Raw genomic sequence first — 18,602 nt, 5'->3', positions numbered from 1 at the left:
CGGGTGGGGCGCTCACTCGGGGTCCTGGTGAGAAGGTACAGGAGGGGCGCTCACTGGGGCCCTGGCGAGGAGGTACGGGTGGGGCGCTCACTGGGGCCCTGGCGAGGAGGTACGGGAGGGGCGCTCACTCGGGGTCCTGGTGAGGAGGTACGGGTGGGGCGCTCACTCGGGGTCCTGGTGAGAAGGTACGGGAGGGGCGCTCACTGGGGCCCTGGTGAGAAGGTACGGGAGGGGCGCTCACTGGGGCCCTGGTGAGGAGGTACGGGAGGGGCGCTCACTGGGGCCCTGGGGAGGAGGTACGGGAGGGGCGCTCACTGGGGCCCTGGTGAGAAGGTACGGGAGGGGCGCTCACTGGGGCCCTGGCGAGAAGGTACGGGAGGGGCGCTCACTGGGGCCCTGGCGAGGAGGTACGGGAGGGGCGCTCACTGGGGCCCTGGCGAGGAGGTACGGGTGGGGCGCTCACTCGGGGCCCTGGCGAGGAGGTACGGGTGGGGCGCTCACTCGGGGTCCTGGCGAGAAGGTACAGGAGGGGCGCTCACTGGGGCCCTGGCGAGGAGGTACGGGTGGGGCGCTCACTCGGGGTCCTGGTGAGAAGGTACGGGAGGGGCGCTCACTGGGGCCCTGGTGAGAAGGTACGGGAGGGGCGCTCACTGGGGCCCTGGTGAGAAGGTACGGGAGGGGCGCTCACTGGGGCCCTGGTGAGGAGGTACGGGAGGGGCGCTCACTCGGGGCCCTGGTGAGGAGGTACGGGAGGGGTGCTCACTGGGGCCCTGGTGAGGAGGTACGGGAGGGGCGCTCACTGGGGCCCTGGTGAGAAGGTACGGGAGGGGCGCTCACTGGGGCCCTGGGGAGGAGGTACGGGAGGGGCGCTCACTGGGGCCCTGGTGAGAAGGTACGGGAGGGGCGCTCACTGGGGCCCTGGTGAGGAGGTACGGGAGGGGCGCTCACTCGGGGCCCTGGCGAGGAGGTACGGGAGGGGTGCTCACTGGGGCCCTGGTGAGGAGGTACGGGAGGGGCGCTCACTGGGGCCCTGGTGAGGAGGTACGGGAGGGGCGCTCACTCGGGGCCCTGGTGAGGAGGTACGGGTGGGGCGCTCACTGGGGCCCTGGCGAGGAGGTACGGGAGGGGCGCTCACTGGGGCCCTGGCGAGGAGGTACGGGAGGGGCGCTCACTGGGGCCCTGGTGAGGAGGTACGGGAGGGGCGCTCACTGGGGCCCTGGCGAGGAGGTACGGGAGGGGCGCTCACTGGGGCCCTGGTGAGGAGGTACGGGAGGGGCGCTCACTGGGGCCCTGGCGAGGAGGTACGGGAGGGGCGCTCACTGGGGCCCTGGCGAGGAGGTACGGGAGGGGCGCTCACTCGGGGTCCTGGTGAGGAGGTACGGGTGGGGCGTTCACTGGGGCCCTGGCGAGGAGGTACGGGTGGGGCGCTCACTGGGGCCCTGGTGAGGAGGTACGGGTGGGGCGCTCACTCGGGGTCCTGGTGAGGAGGTACGGGAGGGGCGCTCACTGGGGCCCTGGTGAGGAGGTACGGGTGGGGCGCTCACTGGGGCCCTGGCGAGGAGGTACGGGTGGGGCGCTCACTGGGGCCCTGGTGAGGAGGTACGGGTGGGGCGCTCACTCGGGGTCCTGGTGAGGAGGTACGGGAGGGGCGCTCACTGGGGCCCTGGTGAGGAGGTACGGGTGGGGCGCTCACTGGGGCCCTGGTGAGGAGGTACGGGTGGGGCGCTCACTGGGGCCCTGGTGAGGAGGTACGGGAGGGGCGCTCACTGGGGCCCTGGTGAGGAGGTACGGGAGGGGCGCTCACTCGGGGCCCTGGTGAGGAGGTACGGGAGGGGCGCTCACTGGGGCCCTGGTGAGGAGGTACGGGAGGGGCGCTCACTCGGGGCCCTGGCGAGGAGGTACGGGTGGGGCGCTCACTGGGGCCCTGGTGAGAAGGTACGGGAGGGGCGCTCACTCGGGGTCCTGGTGAGAAGGTACGGGAGGGGCGCTCACTCGGGGTCCTGGTGAGAAGGTACGGGAGGGGCGCTCACTGGGGCCCTGGTGAGGAGGTACGGGTGGGGCGCTCACTCGGGGTCCTGGTGAGGAGGTACGGGAGGGGCGCTCACTCGGGGTCCTGGTGAGAAGGTACGGGAGGGGCGCTCACTGGGGCCCTGGTGAGGAGGTACGGGTGGGGCGCTCACTCGGGGTCCTGGTGAGAAGGTACGGGAGGGGCGCTCACTGGGGCCCTGGTGAGGAGGTACGGGAGGGGCGCTCACTGGGGCCCTGGCGAGGAGGTACGGGAGGGGCGCTCACTGGGGCCCTGGTGAGGAGGTACGGGTGGGGCGCTCACTGGGGCCCTGGTGAGAAGGTACGGGAGGGGCGCTCACTGGGGCCCTGGTGAGGAGGTACGGGTGGGGCGCTCACTCGGGGTCCTGGTGGGGAGGTACGGGAGGGGCGCTCACTGGGGCCCTGGCGAGGAGGTACGGGAGGGGCGCTCACTGGGGCCCTGGCGAGGAGGTACGGGAGGGGCGCTCACTGGGGCCCTGGCGAGGAGGTACGGGAGGGGCGCTCACTGGGGCCCTGGTGAGGAGGTACGGGAGGGGCGCTCACTGGGGCCCTGGTGAGGAGGTACGGGAGGGGTGCTCACTGGGGCCCTGGCGAGGAGGTACGGGAGGGGCGCTCACTGGGGCCCTGGCGAGGAGGTACGGGAGGGGCGCTCACTGGGGCCCTGGCGAGGAGGTACGGGTGGGGCGCTCACTGGGGCCCTGGCGAGGAGGTACGGGAGGGGCGCTCACTCGGGGTCCTGGTGAGGAGGTACGGGAGGGGCGCTCACTGGGGCCCTGGTGAGGAGGTACGGGTGGGGCGCTCACTGGGGCCCTGGCGAGGAGGTACGGGAGGGGCGCTCACTGGGGCCCTGGCGAGGAGGTACGGGAGGGGCGCTCACTGGGGCCCTGGCGAGAAGGTACGGGAGGGGCGCTCACTGGGGCCCTGGCGAGGAGGTACGGGAGGGGCGCTCACTGGGGCCCTGGCGAGGAGGTACGGGAGGGGCGCTCACTGGGGCCCTGGCGAGGAGGTACGGGAGGGGCGCTCACTGGGGCCCTGGCGAGGAGGTACGGGAGGGGCGCTCACTGGGGCCCTGGCGAGGAGGTACGGGAGGGGCGCTCACTGGGGCCCTGGCGAGGAGGTACGGGTGGGGCGCTCACTGGGGCCCTGGTGAGGAGGTACGGGAGGGGCGCTCACTCGGGGCCCTGGCGAGGAGGTACGGGAGGGGCGCTCACTGGGGCCCTGGTGAGGAGGTACGGGTGGGGCGCTCACTGGGGCCCTGGTGAGGAGGTACGGGAGGGGCGCTCACTGGGGCCCTGGTGAGAAGGTACGGGAGGGGCGCTCACTGGGGCCCTGGCGAGGAGGTACGGGAGGGGCGCTCACTGGGGCCCTGGTGAGGAGGTACGGGAGGGGCGCTCACTGGGGCCCTGGCGAGGAGGTACGGGAGGGGCGCTCACTGGGGCCCTGGCGAGGAGGTACGGGAGGGGCGCTCACTGGGGCCCTGGCGAGGAGGTACGGGAGGGGCGCTCACTGGGGCCCTGGTGAGGAGGTACGGGTGGGGCGCTCACTGGGGCCCTGGCGAGGAGGTACGGGAGGGGCGCTCACTGGGGCCCTGGTGAGGAGGTACGGGTGGGGCGCTCACTCGGGGTCCTGGTGAGGAGGTACGGGAGGGGCGCTCACTGGGGCCCTGGTGAGGAGGTACGGGAGGGGCGCTCACTGGGGCCCTGGTGAGGAGGTACGGGAGGGGCGCTCACTCGGGGTCCTGGTGAGGAGGTACGGGAGGGGCGCTCACTGGGGCCCTGGTGAGGAGGTATGGGAGGGGCGCTCACTGGGGCCCTGGTGAGGAGGTATGGGAGGGGCGCTCACTGGGGCCCTGGTGAGGAGGTACGGGAGGGGCGCTCACTGGGGCCCTGGTGAGGAGGTATGGGAGGGGCGCTCACTGGGGCCCTGGTGAGGAGGTATGGGAGGGGCGCTCACTGGGGCCCTGGTGAGGAGGTACGGGAGGGGCGCTCACTGGGGCCCTGGTGAGGAGGAACGGGAGGGGCGCTCACTGGGGCCCTGGCGAGGAGGTACGGGCAGGGTGTGACCCACTGGGGGCAGCAGCTCCCTGCCAGCCACTCCTCTGGCGGTGATGCCGGCAGTTCGGAGCCGTGCGTCTGCGGGAGCTGAGCTGCCAGCAGGGGCTGGGGGGGCTCTTCCCAGCTAATTCCCAGCTGGGAGTGATGGGGCTCAGGGGCCCGCAGCCTGTGCCCCCACCCACAGGCAGGAGTGACTCTCACTCACCAGGTAGAACAGGGGGTTTATGAGGCGACAGAGCCCAGCTCAGCACAGAGGTGTCAGTGCAGCCGGCAGAGACGGTTATTTCAACCCGTCCTGGGGAGAGGAGGCTGGGGGGAGCCCCCAAGCTGGGGCCGGGACCCCCTTTGTCTCTCTCCCCAGCCCAGGCTGGCTGCCTTGCAAGCCCCCACCCCGACAGCCGCCTCAGTTAAAACCCAGCTGGGCTCCTCCCACTCTGTGCCAGGGACAGGGGTGTCACCTGCCGGCTTTGGTTAGAGCCCAGGGGTCAGCCCCGCCATGGGAGCTGCTCAGCCTGGCGCCCCCCCACCCACTACATCTCACCTGGCTCCCCAGCTCTTCTCCTTCATGGCCACGTGCCTGTGTGAGTTCCTGGACGGGCTCGGCACGCCCCAGACAGCCTTCCAGCTGGGCTTCTCCTTCCCCTTCGCCTGCCGCCAGACACAGCTGCACCAGGCGAGTGCCACACGCGGGGCTCTGGGCCGGGCCTGGCCGGGAGCAGTGGCCGGGGGGTGCCAGTGGGGACACCTGGGGGGGCTGGCCGGGAGCAGTGGTTGGAGGGCACTGGGACGGGGCTGGCCGGAAGCAATGGCTGGAGGGCACTGGGCGGGGGGTGGCCGGGAGCAGTGGCTGGTGGGTGCCAGTGGGGACACTTGGGGGGGCTGGCCGAGAGCAGTGGTTGAAGGGCACGGGAAGGGCTGGCCAGAAGCAGTGGCTAGAGGGTGCCAGTGGGGGGTGCTGGGGGGGCTGGCCAGAAGCAGTGGTTGGAGGGCACTGGGGGGGGGGCTGGCTGGGAATAGTGGCCGGGGGGTGCCAGTGGGGGACACTGGGGGGGCTGGCTGGGAGCAGTGGCTGGTGGGTGCCAGTGGGGGGCTCTGGGGGGGCTGGCCGGGAGCAGTGGCTGGTGGGTGCCAGTGGGGGGCGCTGGGGGGGCTAGCTGGGAGCAGTGGTTGGAGGGCACTGGTGGGCTGGCCGGAAGCAGTGGCTGGAGGACACTGGGACGGGGCTGGCCAGAAGCAATGGCTGGAGGGGACTGGGCGGGGGGTGGCCGGGAGCAGTGGCTGGTGGGTGCCAGTGGGGGGGCGCTGGGGGGGCTGGCCAGGAGCAGTGGTTGGGGGGTGCTGGGGGTATGGGGCAAGCCCAGCTGACCGCAGCGCCCTCCCTCTTCCCTGCAGAGCTACCTGCTGTCCTGGTCGAAAGGCTTCGCCTGCTCCGGGGTGGAGGGACAGGACGTGGTGCAGTTACTGCAGAACGCCATCAATGAGCAAGATGTAAAGGGGGCTCCAGGGGAGGGGCTGGGTTGGGGCATATGTGGGGCCCTGCTGAGTGGGTGGGGCAGTGCAGGGCTCCCTGGATGGTGCTGGGCCATTGGGCCAGAGCCAGGGGGCAGGGCATGATGGGGCAAAGTGGAGCCCCTGGGGGTGGTGGGGCAGTGTGAGGCAGGACCCCTGGCCATGATATGGTGGGGGTAGCTGATCATGCTGCTCTTTGCTTGGCCAGCGGTACACCATTGAGGTCCTTGCTGTGGTGAATGACACAGTTGGCACCATGATGAGCTGTGGTGCCCTGGCAGAGCCGTGTGAGGTCAGCCTGGTTGTCGGTGAGTCGTCTGGTCTGGGACCAGGCAGAGGTGGAGGGGTTGGGGAGGCCTGGGGCTGGGTGACTCGGGCCGGGGTTGGCACACACCCTGTCCTGTTGGCCTGGCACTGGCTGACTCGGGCCGGGCCTGGCACACACCCTGTCCTGTTGGCCTGGCACCGGGTGACTCGGGCCAGGCCTGGCACACACCCTGTCCTATTGGCCTGGCACTGGGTGACTCGGGCCAGGCCTGGCACACACCCTGTCCTATTGGCCTGGCAGATGCTGGCACCAACAGCTGCTTCATGGCGGAGGCGCGGCATGTGAAGGCGGTGGAAGAGATGGAGGGGCGCATGGGCGTGGTCACCGAATGGGGCGTCTTCGGCGACGATGGCGCCTTGGGCTATCTGCTGAGTGACTTTGACCGGCGGGTGGACCAGGCCTCCCTGAACCCAGGGCAGCACAGGTGGGCAGGGCTGCGGGGCAGAGACGTGGCACATTGGCTCACACCGAGCCCCATGGGTAGCATCTGCTCCCCAGCGCTTGAGCCAGGCTTCCACGCCTGGGCTGTGCCGTGCCGGGCTGTGCCGTGCCGGGCTGTGCCGTACTGGGTTACCCTGTGCCGGGCTGTGCCGTGCCGGGCTGTGCCGTACCAGGTTGCACTGTGCCAGGCTGTGCTGTGCCGGGCTGTGCCGTACCGGGTTGCACTGTGCCAGGCTGTGCCATGCCGGGCTGTGCTGTACTGGGTTGCCCTGTGCCGGGCTGTGCCATGCCGGGCTGTGCCGTACCAGGTTGCACTGTGCCGGGCTGTGCCATGCCGGGCTGTGCTGTACCGGGTTGCCCTGTGCCGGGCTGTGCCATGCCGGGCTGTGCCGTACCAGGTTGCACTGTGCCGGGCTGTGCAGTACCAGGTTGCACTGTGCCAGGCTGTGCTGTGCCGGGCTGTGCCGTACTGGGTTGCCCTGTGCCGGGCTGTGCCGTGCCGGGCTGTGCCATACTGGATTGCACTGTGCCAGGCTGTGCCGGGCTGGGCTGTGCCGTACTGGGTTGCACTGTGCCGGGCTGTGCCGGGCTGGGCTGGGCTGTGCCGTACCGGGCTGCTGTGATGGAGCTCCCAGTGGCTAAGGATGACCCTGGGGCTATAACCCAGGCTGGCAGGTAACACCTCTGCCCTGAACAAAGGGGAGGGTGGAGCCGAGCTGGTTTTGAGTCGGGGGGCGACAGTTAGAGGCAAGGGGGAGAGGGAGCTGGAAGGAGGCAGCCTGGGGCGGGGGAAGCTACACCCCAGAGGGGCACCCCTCGGGCTCCTCTCCCCAGGATGGGGTGGAAGGACTGTCTCTGATGGCTGCACTGACGCCTCTGTGTGCAACTGGGCATCTGTTGCCTAATAAACTTCCTGTTGTACCTGCTGAGTGAGAGTCACTCCTGCCAGCGGATGGGGTGCAGTGCATGGGGACCCCTGAACCCCATCACAGTTGCACTGTGCTGGGCTGGGCTGTGCCGTACCGGGTTGCACTGTGCCGGGCTGTGCCGGGCTGGGCTGTGCCGTACCGGGTTGCACTGTGCCGGGCTGGGCTGTGCTGTGCCGGGCTGTGCCGGGCTGGGCTGTGCTGTACTGGGTTGCACTGTGCTGGGCTGTGCCGTACTGGGTTGCACTGTGCCGGGCTGTGCCGGGCTGGGCTGTGCCGTACCGGGTTGCACTGTGCTGGGCTGTGCCGGGCTGGGCTGTGCCGTACCGGGTTGCACTGTGCCGGGCTGTGCCGGGCTGGGCTGTGCTGTACTGGGTTGCACTGTGCTGGGCTGTGCCGTACTGGGTTGCACTGTGCCGGGCTGGGCTGTGCCGTACTGGGTTGCACTGTGCTGGGCTGTGCCGGGCTGGGCTGTGCCGTACCGGGTTGCACTGTGCCGGGCTGGGCTGTGCCGTACCGGGTTGCACTGTGCCGGGCTGTACCGGGCTGGGCTGTGCCGTACCGGGTTGCATTGTGCCGGGCTGTGCCGGGCTGGGCTGTGCTGTACCGGGTTGCACTGTGCCGGGCTGTGCCGGGCTGGGCTGTGCCGTACTGGGTTGCACTGTGCCGGGCTGTGCAGTGGCAGGCTGTGACCGTGCCGGGCTGTGGCCATGTGCAGGGGAACGGTGGCTCTGCTTGCCACACGCGCTGCTCACACCCGTCCCACCCCACTAGGTTTGAGAAGATGATTGGTGGCCTGTACCTGGGCGAGCTCGTGCGGCACGTGCTGCTCGCGCTGGCGGCTGAGGGTGAGCTCTTCCATGGGTGCACGACCCCTGCGCTGCTGCCCGCCGGCTCCATCTCCAGCCAGCAGGTGCTGGCGATCATTGAGTAAGTGGGTTGGGGAGCTGCCTGGGCGGGCGTGGGGTCACCAGCTCCCTGCTGGCCAGGCGTGGGCTGGGCGCAGGGCCGGGCATCAACTGCTGCTGAGACACAAACTCAGGCTGTGTGGGACCTGGGCAGGCACTTGGAGCAGAGAGCAAGTGCTGGATCCCGGTGCCCCCGTGGCGAGGCTCTGTCCTGTACACCCTCTGGGAGGCTGCTGCCCAGTGCTCAGAGTGCCAGGTCTGCAGAGAGGGAGGCGGGTGCCAGGTGTGTGGAGAGGGAGGCAGGTCCAGGCTTGCGGGTGACTGAGGCGGGTGCCAGGGCTGCGGGTGAGGGAGGCGGGTGCCAGGTTAGTGGGTGACGGAGGTGGGTGCCAGGGCTGCAGCGAGGGAGGCGGGTGCCAGGGCTGCGGCGAGGGAGGCGGGTTCCAGGCCTGTGGGTCCTGAGGCGGGTGCCTGTGCCCCCCAGCAAGCAGCAGGGCCTGGCCACGGCGCAGCACACCCTGCAGGAGCTGGGCCTGGAGGCGAGCAGGGAGGCCTGCATTGCTGTGCAGGAGGCCTGCAGCGCTGTTTGTGCCCGTGCCGTGGGGCTCTGTGCCGCCGGCCTGGCCGCCATCCTCACCCACATGTGCCGGAGCCGGCAGCTCAGTCGCCTGCAGACCAGCGTGGCCGTGGATGGAGCCGTCAGCCGGGCCCACCCCGGGTAAGGTCCCGGACGCCACCCGCCCACCGGGGGCAGAGCTGGGGCTGGCATGGGCCCAGGGCGAGGGGCAGCTTTGGGTCAGCGCCTCCAGAGGGAGCTACAGCGGGTCCCCCCCCCACCCCCCACCGCTGCCCCTGCTCCCCCGCCACCCCCACGCTGCCCCTGCTCCCCCCCCAACCCCCCACCCCCACGGCTGCCCCTGCTCCCCCGCCACCCCCCACGCTGCCCCTGCTCCCCGCTACCCCCACGCTGCCCCTGCTCCCCCCCCACCCCCACGCTGCCCCTGCTCCCCCCCCACCCCCACCCCCACGGCTGCCCCTGCTCCCCCCCCAACCCCCACGCTGCCCCTGCTCCCCCCCCACCCCCACCCCCACGGCTGCCCCTGCTCCCCCCCCAACCCCACGGCTGCCCCTCCTCCCCCACCACCCCCACGCTGCCCCTGCTCCCCACTACCCCCACGGCTGCCCCTGCTCCCCCGCCACCCCCACGGCTGCCCCTGCTCCCCCCCCAACCCCCACGCTGCCCCTGCTCCCCCACCCCCACGGCTGCCCCTGCTCCCCCCCCAACCCCCACGCTGCCCCTGCTCCCCCCCCAACCCCCACGGCTGCCCCTGCTCCCCCACCCCCACGGCTGCCCCTGCTCCCCCCCCAACCCCCACGCTGCCCCTGCTCCCCCCCCAACCCCCACGGCTGCCCCTGCTCCCCCACCCCCACGGCTGCCCCTGCTCCCCCCCCAACCCCCACGCTGCCCCTGCTCCCCCACCACCCCCACGGCTGCCCCTGCTCCCCCCCCAACCCCCACGCTGCCCCTGCTCCCCCACCACCCCCACCGCTGCCCCTGCTCCCCCCCCAACCCCCACACTGCCCCTGCTCCCCGCTACCCCCCACGGCTGCCCCTGCTCCCCCACCACCCCCACGCTGCCCCTGCTCCCCCCCCAACCCCCACACTGCCCCTGCTCCCCGCTACCCCCACGGCTGCCCCTGCTCCCCCCCCAACCCCCACTGCTGCCCCTGCTCCCCCCCAACCCCCACACTGCCCCTGCTCCCCACCACCCCCACCGCTGCCCCTGCTCCCCGCTACCCCCACGGCTGCCCCTGCTCCCCCACCACCCCCACGGCTGCCCCTGCTCCCCCCCCAACCCCCACACTGCCCCTGCTCCCCCCCACCCCCACCGCTGCCCCTGCTCCCCCACCACCCCCACACTGCCCCTGCTCCCCCCTACCCCCACGCTGCCCCTGCTCCCCCGCCACCCCCCACGCTGCCCCTGCTCCCCCCTACCCCCACGGCTGCCCCTGCTCCCCCGCCACCCCCCACGCTGCCCCTGCTCCCCCCCCAACCCCCACGCTGCCCCTGCTCCCGCCCCAACCCCCACCGCTGCCCCTGCTCCCCCCCCACCCCCACGGCTGCCCCTGCTCCCCCCCCCAACCCCACGGCTGCCCCTGCTCCCCCCCCAACCCCCACCGCTGCCCCTGCTCCCCCCCCAACCCCCACGGCTGCCCCTGCTCCCCCGCTACCCCCACGGCTGCCCCTGCTCCCCCCCCAACCCCCACGCTGCCCCTGCTCCCCCACCACCCCCACGGCTGCCCCTCCTCCCCCACCACCCCCACGCTGCCCCTGCTCCCCCCCCACCCCCACGGCTGCCCCCTCCTCCCCCGCCTCCCCCACGGCTGCCCCTCTTCCCCCCTCCCCTGCACAGCTGCCCCCTGCTCCAGGCCTTTCCCCTCACCTGGGCTGACTCCCTTAGCCAGCTCCAGACACTCCAGGAGGCTGGGCAGGCACCTGCTGAGGACTGGCCGCGGGGGCGCTGCCAGCCCCTGCCAGGCTCTCTTGTGGCCCCCAGGTTCAGCCAGAAGCTGCAGGAGCTGGTGGAGCTGCTGGCGCCCGAGTGCGCCATCACGGTGGTGCAGTCGGAGGATGGCAGCGGCAAGGGGGTGGCGATGGTGACTGCGGTGGCATCCAGGCTGGCAGCCCAGCGCCTGCAGGTGAAGGACATCCTGGCCCCGCTGCGGCTCCTGCCCGAAGACCTGGCCAAGCTGCAGGCCCTGCTGCGGCAGGAGATGGAGCTGGGGCTCAGGGAGGAGACACGAGCCAGGTCCTCCCTCCGCATGCTGCCCACCTACGTCCGTGCCACGCCCGACGGCTCGGGTGAGGGGCCGCTGGCCGGGGCTGCTCTGCCCTGGGGTTGGCATCTCTCGTCCCTGCCCTGCGTGTGGCCAAGGGCCGGGTGGGGAGTCCCCTGGTGGGAACACTAGTCCCCGTGTTGCCTCCCCTGCTGCCTGCCAGCCGCAGAGAGGGGGCATCTGCGCCCTGCGGGCTGGGTGCGAGGGAGGGGGCTGGGGGGTGGGGCCTGCGGGCCAGTGGTGCTTGGCACAGGGAGCTGTGCATGGCCCAGCCCAGTGCCCGCCTGGCTCTGACTGGCTCTGAGCCCCTCCCGGTGCCCTGTGCAGAGAGAGGCAACTTCTTGGCTCTGGACCTGGGCGGGACCAACTTCCGGGTGCTGCTGGTGCAGGTGGGCGGCCGGGAGCAGGGCGGCGTGCGCATGGTCAGCGAGGTGTACTCCATCCCGCCGCAGGTGGCCCAGGGCCCAGGCAGCCAGGTACGGCGGCACGCGGCGGGTGCGGGCGGCTGCCCCTGGGGCTGGCTGGGCGCCGCGCCTCGCTTTGTCCCATTGGCCAGCCGGGGGCTGAGCCCCTGGGCCCAGGTGGTGCTGGGGCCCCCGGCTGGCCGCAGCCCTCGCCGACCCGCCCCTCTTTGCAGCTCTTCGACCACATCGTGGAGTGCATCGCAGACTTCCAGGCCAAGCAGGGCCTGCTGGGCCAGACGCTGCCGCTCGGCTTCACCTTCTCCTTTCCCTGCCAGCAGACCGGCCTGGACCAGGTGTGGCAGGAGTGCAGGGGAAGGGAGGCACCGCACCACGGCCCTGAGCTTCCCCTTGGGGGCTGGGCAGGGGGAGCCTCGGGGCTCCAGCTGGGACGGGCTGGGCAGAGGGCAGTGGGTGGAGGCGGTGCTAGGGCACCATGTGTGGCACCGGCGAGCCAGCTTGTGCGGAACGGAATTGGCTGCAGCCTGTTAACTGCCCCCCGATGTTCACCCCAGGGCATCCTGCTGAGCTGGACCAAAGGGTTCAAGGCCTCGGGCTGCGTGGGGAAGGACGTGGTTCAGCTGCTCCGGGAGGCTGTGCAGCGCAAACAAGTATGGCCCGGGAGCCTGGGCAGGGGCCTTTGAGCTGGGGGGCGGCGGGGGGCAGGGCCCAGGTGGTGTGTATTGTTGCTGGGGGGGGGTCAGGCTTGTGGGCTGCTCCATCTCAGCCTGACGGTGCCCTAGTGATGCCCACCCTGGCAGAGAATCCTCGAGAGCCATTGAGTGCAGGACCAGGCACCATCCAGCCCGTCCCCGGCAGGTGTGTCTGACCTGCTCTGAAATCTCTCCAGCGATGGCACTTCCATGACCGCCCCAGGCAATTTACTTGTGTTTCACCACCCGGACAGTGGGCAGTTTGTCCTACTGGCCAACCTAAACCTCCCCAGCTGCAGCTTTAGCCTGTTGCTCCTTGTCCTGTCCTCAGCGGCCAACGGGAACAATTTCTCTCCCTCCTCCTCGTGACCATCTTGGAGGTACTCGAAAGCAGCTGTCCCGTCCCCCCTTGGGGCTTGGCTGCACTTCCCAGGAGGTGACGCTCCCGGCGAGGGATTTGGTGCCTCTGCTGGAGAGGCGCAAATGGCTCTCAGGGGCTGGCAGCCTCAGTGGGCGCTGGCCTTACTGGTGAGCGAAGCCACGGCAGCTCGAGCCGTGTGGGTGCCGTCCCTAGGGCTGCGTCTGCAGCCGGCCACCCTGCTGTCGCCGACGCGGAACCGAACAAGCCCAGTGCGTTCAGCCGTCCCCGGCGCTCTGCTCCTCCTCCTCGCGGCTCTTCTCCGGCCCCCCCCGCTTGCTCCACTGCTTCCCGCAGCGTGGCGTGAGGGGATGGGGCTGGCGCAGGGGGTGCCCAGCCGGGCGGAGGCTGGCGGCTGCCTCCAAGGAGCAGCAGGAGGAGGGGCTGTTTCCCAGGAGATCGGGGGGCAGCGTGCCAGTGCCGCTGCTCTAGTGATGGGGAATCGTGTTGCCTAGTAACGGGGCTCATTCTTCCTAGCACTTTGCACTGGACGTGGTTGCCATAGTGAACGACACCGTGGGAACCATGATGTCGTGTGGCTACGATGACCCCACCTGTGAGGTCGGCCTCATTGTGGGTAAGGGGTGACCCTCCCCCCCCCGGTGCCCATCAGGCAGGTGCCCCCTTAGCCCCAAAGAAGGGCCCCAGAGCCAGGCTGGGGTTCAGGCCCTGCCCCCCGCCAGTGCTGCCCCCTGGCATCGGCCTCCAGTGCATCAGGGGAGGGGTGTACACCTGGGGCAGCGCCGCCTGGCCCCCGCTACCCGGCCTGCCAGGGCCTGTGCTGACCCCGTCCCTCCTGCTCAGGCACGGGCACCAACGCCTGCTACATGGAGGAGCTGCGCAACGTGGGCACCGTGCCGGGGCAGGAGGGGCGCATGTGCATCAACATGGAGTGGGGCGCGTTCGGGGACAACGGCTGCCTGGACCACATCGTCTCCCACTTCGACAGGCTGGTGGACGAGGCCTCACTGAACCCTGGCCAGCAGAGGTGGGCAGGGCTGGGCACGAGGGCAGCGGGACACAGCAGGGCCAGTCCGGGACTCGCCTGGGGTAGGGGCTGGCAGGAGCCATCCTGGGGCAGGGCTGGGAAGGGCGGGACAGGGGCAAGCTGGGAAGGGCAGAGCTGGGTGGGGTGGGGATAGGATGGGCAGGGCAGGGCAGGGCAGGGCAGGGCAGAACGGGGTGGGGTGGGTGCACAGGGCAGGGCAGAGCGGGGTGGGGTGCACAGCGCAGGGCAGAGGGGGATGGGGTAGGCAGGGCAGGGCAGAAGGGTGGGGTGTGGTGAGCAGGGCGGGGCAGAGCAGAGCAGGGCAGAACGTGGTGGGGATGGGATGGGCAGGGCAGGGCAGGGCGGAGCAGAGCGGGGTGGGGTGAGCAGGGCAGGGCAGGGCACGGCAGAACAGGTTGGGGTGGGTGCACAGGGCGGGGCGGAGCAGAGTGGGGTGGGGTGCCCAGGGCAGGGCAGAAGGGCGGGGCAGGGCAGAACGGGGTAGGTTGGGTGCACAGGGCAGGGCAGGGCAGAAGGGCAGGGTGGGGTGAGCAGGGCAGGACAGAAGGGCAGAGTGGGGCGGGCAGGGCAGGGCAGAACAGGTTGGGGTGGGGTGCACAGGGCAGGGTGGGGCAGAAGGGCAGGGTGGGGTGAGCAGGGCAGGGCAGGGCAGAACGGGTTGGGGTGGGTGCACAGGGCAGAGCGGGGTGGGGCGAGCAGGGCAGGGCAGAAGGGTGGGGTGAGCAGGGCAGGGCAGGGCAGGGCAGAACGGGTTGGGGTGAGTGCACAGGGTGGGGCAGACGGGGTGGGGTGAGTGCACAGGGCAGGGCAGAAGGGTGGGGTGAGCAGGGCAAGGCAGGGCAGGGCAGAACGGGTTGGGGTGAGTGCACAGGGCAGGGCAGGGCAGGGCAGAACAGGGTGGGGTGGTTGCACAGGGCAGGGCAGAAGGGCGGGGTGGGGTGAGCAGGGCAGGGCAGGGCAGAAGGGCGGGGTGGGGTGAGCAGGGCAGGGCAGGGCAGAACAGGGTGGGGTGGTTGCACAGGGCAGGGCAGAAGGGCGGGGTGGGGTGAGCAGGGCAGGGCAGGGCAGAACGGGTTGGGGTGAGTGCACAGGGCAGGGCAGAAGGGTGGGGTGTGGCGAGCAGAGCAGGGCAGGGCAGAACAGGGTGGGGTGAGCAGGGCAGGGCAGGGCAGGGCAGTGCAGGGCAGGGCAGAACAGGGTGGGGTGGTTGCACAGGGCAGAACGGGTTGGGGTGAGTGCACAGGGCGGGGCAGACGGGGTGGGGTGAGCAGGGCAGGGCAGGGCAGGGCAGGGCAGGGCAGAACAGGGTGGGGTGGTTGCACAGGGCAGAACGGGTTGGGGTGAGTGCACAGGGCGGGGCAGACGGGGTGGGGTGAGCAGGGCAGGGCAGGGCAGAACAGGGTGGGGTGGTTGCACAGGGCAGGGCAGAAGGGCGGGGTGGGGTGAGCAGGGCAGGGCAGGGCAGAACGGGTTGGGGTGAGTGCACAGGGCGGGGCAGACGGGGTGGGGTGAGCAGGGCAGGGCAGGGCAGGGCAGGGCAGAACAGGGTGGGGTGGTTGCACAGGGCAGAACGGGTTGGGGTGAGTGCACAGGGCGGGGCAGACGGGGTGGGGTGAGCAGGGCAGGGCAGGGCAGGGCAGGGCAGAACGGGTTGGGGTGAGCAGGGCAGGGCAGGGCAGAACGGGTTGGGGTGAGTGCACAGGGCGGGGCAGACGGGGTGGGGTGAGCAGGGCAGGGCAGGGCAGGGCAGGGCAGAACAGGGTGGGGTGGTTGCACAGGGCAGAACGGGTTGGGGTGAGTGCACAGGGCGGGGCAGACGGGGTGGGGTGAGCAGGGCAGGGCAGGGCAGGGCAGGGCAGAACGGGTTGGGGTGAGCAGGGCAGGGCAGGGCAGGGCAGAACGGGTTGGGGTGAGTGCACAGGGCGGGGCAGACGGGGTGGGGTGAGCAGGGCAGGGCAGGGCAGGGCAGGGCAGGGCTGACAGCCTGTGGGTCTCCCCTGCCGGGACAGGTTCGAGAAGCTCATCAGCGGCATGTATTTGGGTGAGATCGTCCGGCACGTCCTGCTGCAGCTGACGGCCCAGGGCCTCCTGTTCCGGGGCCGCCCCTCTCCCAAGCTGCAAACCCCCGACCTCTTCCCCACCAAGTTCCTGTCATCCATCGAGAGGTGAGTGCAGGCCGGCTGCGGGACAGGGCCCCGGGCTCCAGCCCTTGTGGCGGAGGGGCCAGGGGTCGTGCTGACCATGCTCCGGTGCCCCGCAGCGATGGGCTGGCCCTGCGGCAGGTGTGCGCCATTCTGGAGGAGCTGGGGCTGCACGTCACCTGTGAGGACAGCGTCCTGGTGCGGGAGGTGTGCCAGGTGGTGGCCCGGCGTGCGGCCCAGCTCTGTGGGGCGGCCGTGGCTGCTGTAGTGGAGAAGATCCGGGAGAACCGTGGCCTGGAGCAGCTGGTGGTGACGGTGGGCGTGGATGGGACGCTCTACAAGCTGCACCCGCAGTGAGTGGGGCCAGGGGCTGGGCTGGAGCCGGGCATGGGGACGCTGCTCGCCCTGCACTGGGACCAGTGCTGCTGGCTGGGGCAGGGACAAGGGGCTGAGTGTCACAAGCAATCAGAGGGGAGCCCCAAAGCCTGGTTGTAGGGGGCAGAGAGCAAAGGGGGGGGCAGTGGGGGGCGAGGGGCAGTGAGGGGTGGGGGAAGGGTAGTGAGGGGCGGAGGAGGGGGAGCGAGGGAGGTGGACGAGGGGGGCAGAGGGGGTCAGGCTGCCCGGCCCTGGGCTCACCACCCCGCTCTGTGCAGCTTTGCACAGGAGGTGCAGGCGACCGTTCAGCTCCTGGCCCCGCGCTGCGGCGTCACCTTCCTGCAGTCGGAGGATGGCTCTGGCAAAGGCGCCGCGCTGATCGCAGCTGTCGCCTGTCGCATGGCCTGCCAGGCGCCCGCCTGAGCCGCCAGGCGCCCGCCTGAGCCGCCAGCCCCCTGCCTGAGCTGCCGCCGTCCACCTGAGCTGCCACCGCCACCTGAGTCATCAGCCACCCACCTGAGCCGCCGCCGTCTGCCCGCCTGAGCCACCGCCGCCGCCACCCGCCTGAGCCGCCAGCCCCCTGCCTGAGCCGCCGCCGTCCGCCTGAGCCGCCTCCGTCCGCCTGAGCCACCACCGCTGCCTGAGTCGTCAGCCACCGACCTGAGCCGCCGCTGTCTGCCCACCTGAGCCGCCAGCCCCCCGCCTCAGCCGCCAGCACCCCACCTGAGCCATCACCGTCCGTCTGAGCCACCAGCCCCCCGCCTGAGCTGCTGCCACCCGCCTGAGCCGTTGCCGTCTGCCCACCTGAGCCATCGCTGCCAGCCACCCGCTCGTCTGCCCGCCAGCCCCCCGCCCGAGCCGCCGCCGTCTGCCCGCCCGCCAGCCTCCCCGCCCGTCCACCCGCCAGCCCCCTGCCTGAGCTGCCCACCAGCCTGAGCCGCCCACCCGCCTGAGCTGCCGCCACCTGCACGCCCCTCCCCACCAGGGCAGGAGCTGGGCCCAGCCGGCCTGGGCAGCTATGGCTCCGTATTAGTCACGTGCAGCTCAGCTCCACATCACCTCTGTGCTGCCTTGTCCTAGCCAGCCCCTGCCTCCAGCACCCCGTGGGTGAGACAGGAACGTGTGTGTGTGTGTGTGTGTGTGTGTGCACATGCGTGTGTATGTGTGTGTGGGGGGTACGTGTGGGTACATATGCATGTGTGGGGGGGCGGGTGTGTCTGCATATGCATGTGTGTTTGTGTGGGTACGTTTGTGTGTATGCGTGTGTGTGCATTTCGGGCCAGGCCCAGGACCCTGTGCTGAGGCGTGGTGCAGCCCCCGGCCATGCCCGCCGGCCCTGCGCTCTCACCCGTGCCGTGCTGCTGCCCGGGGTGGCTCAGGCCTGGCTGACAGGCACCGATGGGTGGGGGCGGGCTGGCTGGCAGCAGAGGGCCCCGCTGTGGGCAGCCCCTGGCTGAGGCGGAGCTAGACGCTGGCGCCAGGCTGCCTGTGCACGGGGCGGGGGGGCTCGCAGGGGCCCAGGTCCCATCGCCCTGGGGGCAGCACCCTGGCTCAGCTGGGCACTGGGGGTCGGGTGACGAGCCCAGCCACGGGTCCTGAGCGTGACGCCTCACTCGCGCACGCGCTCAGTGTGGCCCAGCTGGGCGGGCGGGTGGGCGGGCAGGGCCGTGCCCTTGCCTGTGTGCTTCTCGCCAGCAGAGGAGGACAGTGGATCCCACCCGGCCCCAAGCCAAGACACACGGGCTCCCCTGCCCTGGCCCAGGGCCGTCTGAGCTGGCAGGCAGGGCGCTCGGCCCGGCTCAGCAGGGAACACGCCCCGGCCCGGCCTTGTGCGTGGCACCAGCCTGCAGCCCCACTAGCAATATAGATCCACTTTATTGACACGGTGCCCCCCGCCCCCCGCCCCACGGTGCCGCCTATGTACATAAGGCCAAGTGTAAATACGCAAATGCACTTGAATACAGACTAAAAACCGTCCTTACACAACATGGGACAGGGCCTGGCACTGCCAGCCCACACGGTTACAGCACGCACCACGCACGACCGCCGCACACAGCCCCGCCTGGCCGCTCTTTGGCTCCACGGCGCCCGGGGCGCTGGCGCAGGCAGCCCTCGCCAGCCGGGGGCAGATGGGCCCTCGCTGTCCGTGCCAGCACTGGCGAGCCCGTGCCCGCCTGGGGCGAGCTGCAGGGCAGGGGCGGCCAGCAGGGGCCAGAACTGGGGGAGGAGGCCAGCACGGGCCCCCCGGGGATGCACAGCTCTGGGGCTGTCCCAGGGCCTGTGCTCCCCCCAGCCCGGCCCCCGCGCCCAGGCTCAGCCCAGCCCTTCCTCAGCACTCGGCCTCCGAGACGGCGAAGAGGGCGCTGTCCTGCTTGCCCACCTCGGCCACGGCGGCCGCCAGCTGCGCGAGGTTCCCGCTGGGGAAGTGACGCGCCTCCCACAGGTTCAGGAGCATGGCCGTGGGGCTGGCCTTCGAGGCGAAGAAGCTGACGTGG

At 71.3% G+C, this 18,602-nt stretch overlaps 3 protein-coding genes across 6 annotated transcripts in view; 2 read left to right on the top strand and 1 right to left on the bottom strand.

Annotated features, from left to right (window-relative positions):
* The window catches only part of LOC142021391 (hexokinase-3-like), a 26,276-nt gene extending 20,445 nt beyond the window's left edge, over nucleotides 1-5,831 (top strand). Inside the window, exons 5-7 of the mRNA XM_075010111.1 lie at nucleotides 4,654-4,773; nucleotides 5,493-5,616; nucleotides 5,818-5,831. Coding sequence (XP_074866212.1) covers nucleotides 4,654-4,773; nucleotides 5,493-5,616; nucleotides 5,818-5,831 — 258 coding nt within the window. The remainder of the gene's footprint in view (nucleotides 1-4,653; nucleotides 4,774-5,492; nucleotides 5,617-5,817) is intronic.
* LOC142021236 (hexokinase-3-like) lies at nucleotides 5,554-18,034 on the top strand. The gene is made up of 14 exons (XM_075009812.1): nucleotides 5,554-5,588; nucleotides 5,818-5,917; nucleotides 6,178-6,361; nucleotides 8,079-8,234; nucleotides 8,697-8,930; nucleotides 10,771-11,075; nucleotides 11,378-11,526; nucleotides 11,688-11,807; nucleotides 12,027-12,122; nucleotides 13,060-13,159; nucleotides 13,387-13,570; nucleotides 15,601-15,756; nucleotides 15,852-16,085; nucleotides 16,386-18,034. The coding sequence occupies exons 2-14, from the start codon at nucleotides 5,866-5,868 to the stop codon at nucleotides 16,528-16,530; spliced, it is 2,115 nt and encodes a 704-aa protein (XP_074865913.1). The 5' UTR covers nucleotides 5,554-5,588; nucleotides 5,818-5,865; the 3' UTR covers nucleotides 16,531-18,034.
* The window catches only part of UNC5A (unc-5 netrin receptor A), an 80,608-nt gene continuing 80,032 nt past the window's right edge, over nucleotides 18,027-18,602 (bottom strand). For all 4 annotated transcript variants that reach the window (XM_075009797.1, XM_075009800.1, XM_075009798.1 and 1 more), the window contains one exon: nucleotides 18,027-18,602. In XM_075009797.1, coding sequence (XP_074865898.1) covers nucleotides 18,437-18,602 — 166 coding nt within the window. In that variant the 3' untranslated portion in view covers nucleotides 18,027-18,436.

Source organism: Carettochelys insculpta, chromosome 15 (assembly GCF_033958435.1).
Source record: "Carettochelys insculpta isolate YL-2023 chromosome 15, ASM3395843v1, whole genome shotgun sequence".
NCBI lineage: Eukaryota > Metazoa > Chordata > Testudines > Carettochelyidae > Carettochelys > Carettochelys insculpta.
Note: the sequence above shows the minus strand (reverse complement) of the source record. Positions and strands in the feature narration are given on the sequence as shown.

Bases quoted from the DNA above. Each gene is read 5' to 3' on its own strand.
- LOC142021236 (XM_075009812.1), top strand. From the start codon at position 5,866: ATGATGAGCTGTGGTGCCCTGGCAGAGCCGTGTGAGGTCAGCCTGGTT. The intron at 8,931-10,770 runs GTAAGGTCCCGG...TGTGGCCCCCAG, and splicing joins GTCAGCCGGGCCCACCCCGG to GTTCAGCCAGAAGCTGCAGG. The intron at 15,757-15,851 runs GTGAGTGCAGGC...GGTGCCCCGCAG, and splicing joins TTCCTGTCATCCATCGAGAG to CGATGGGCTGGCCCTGCGGC.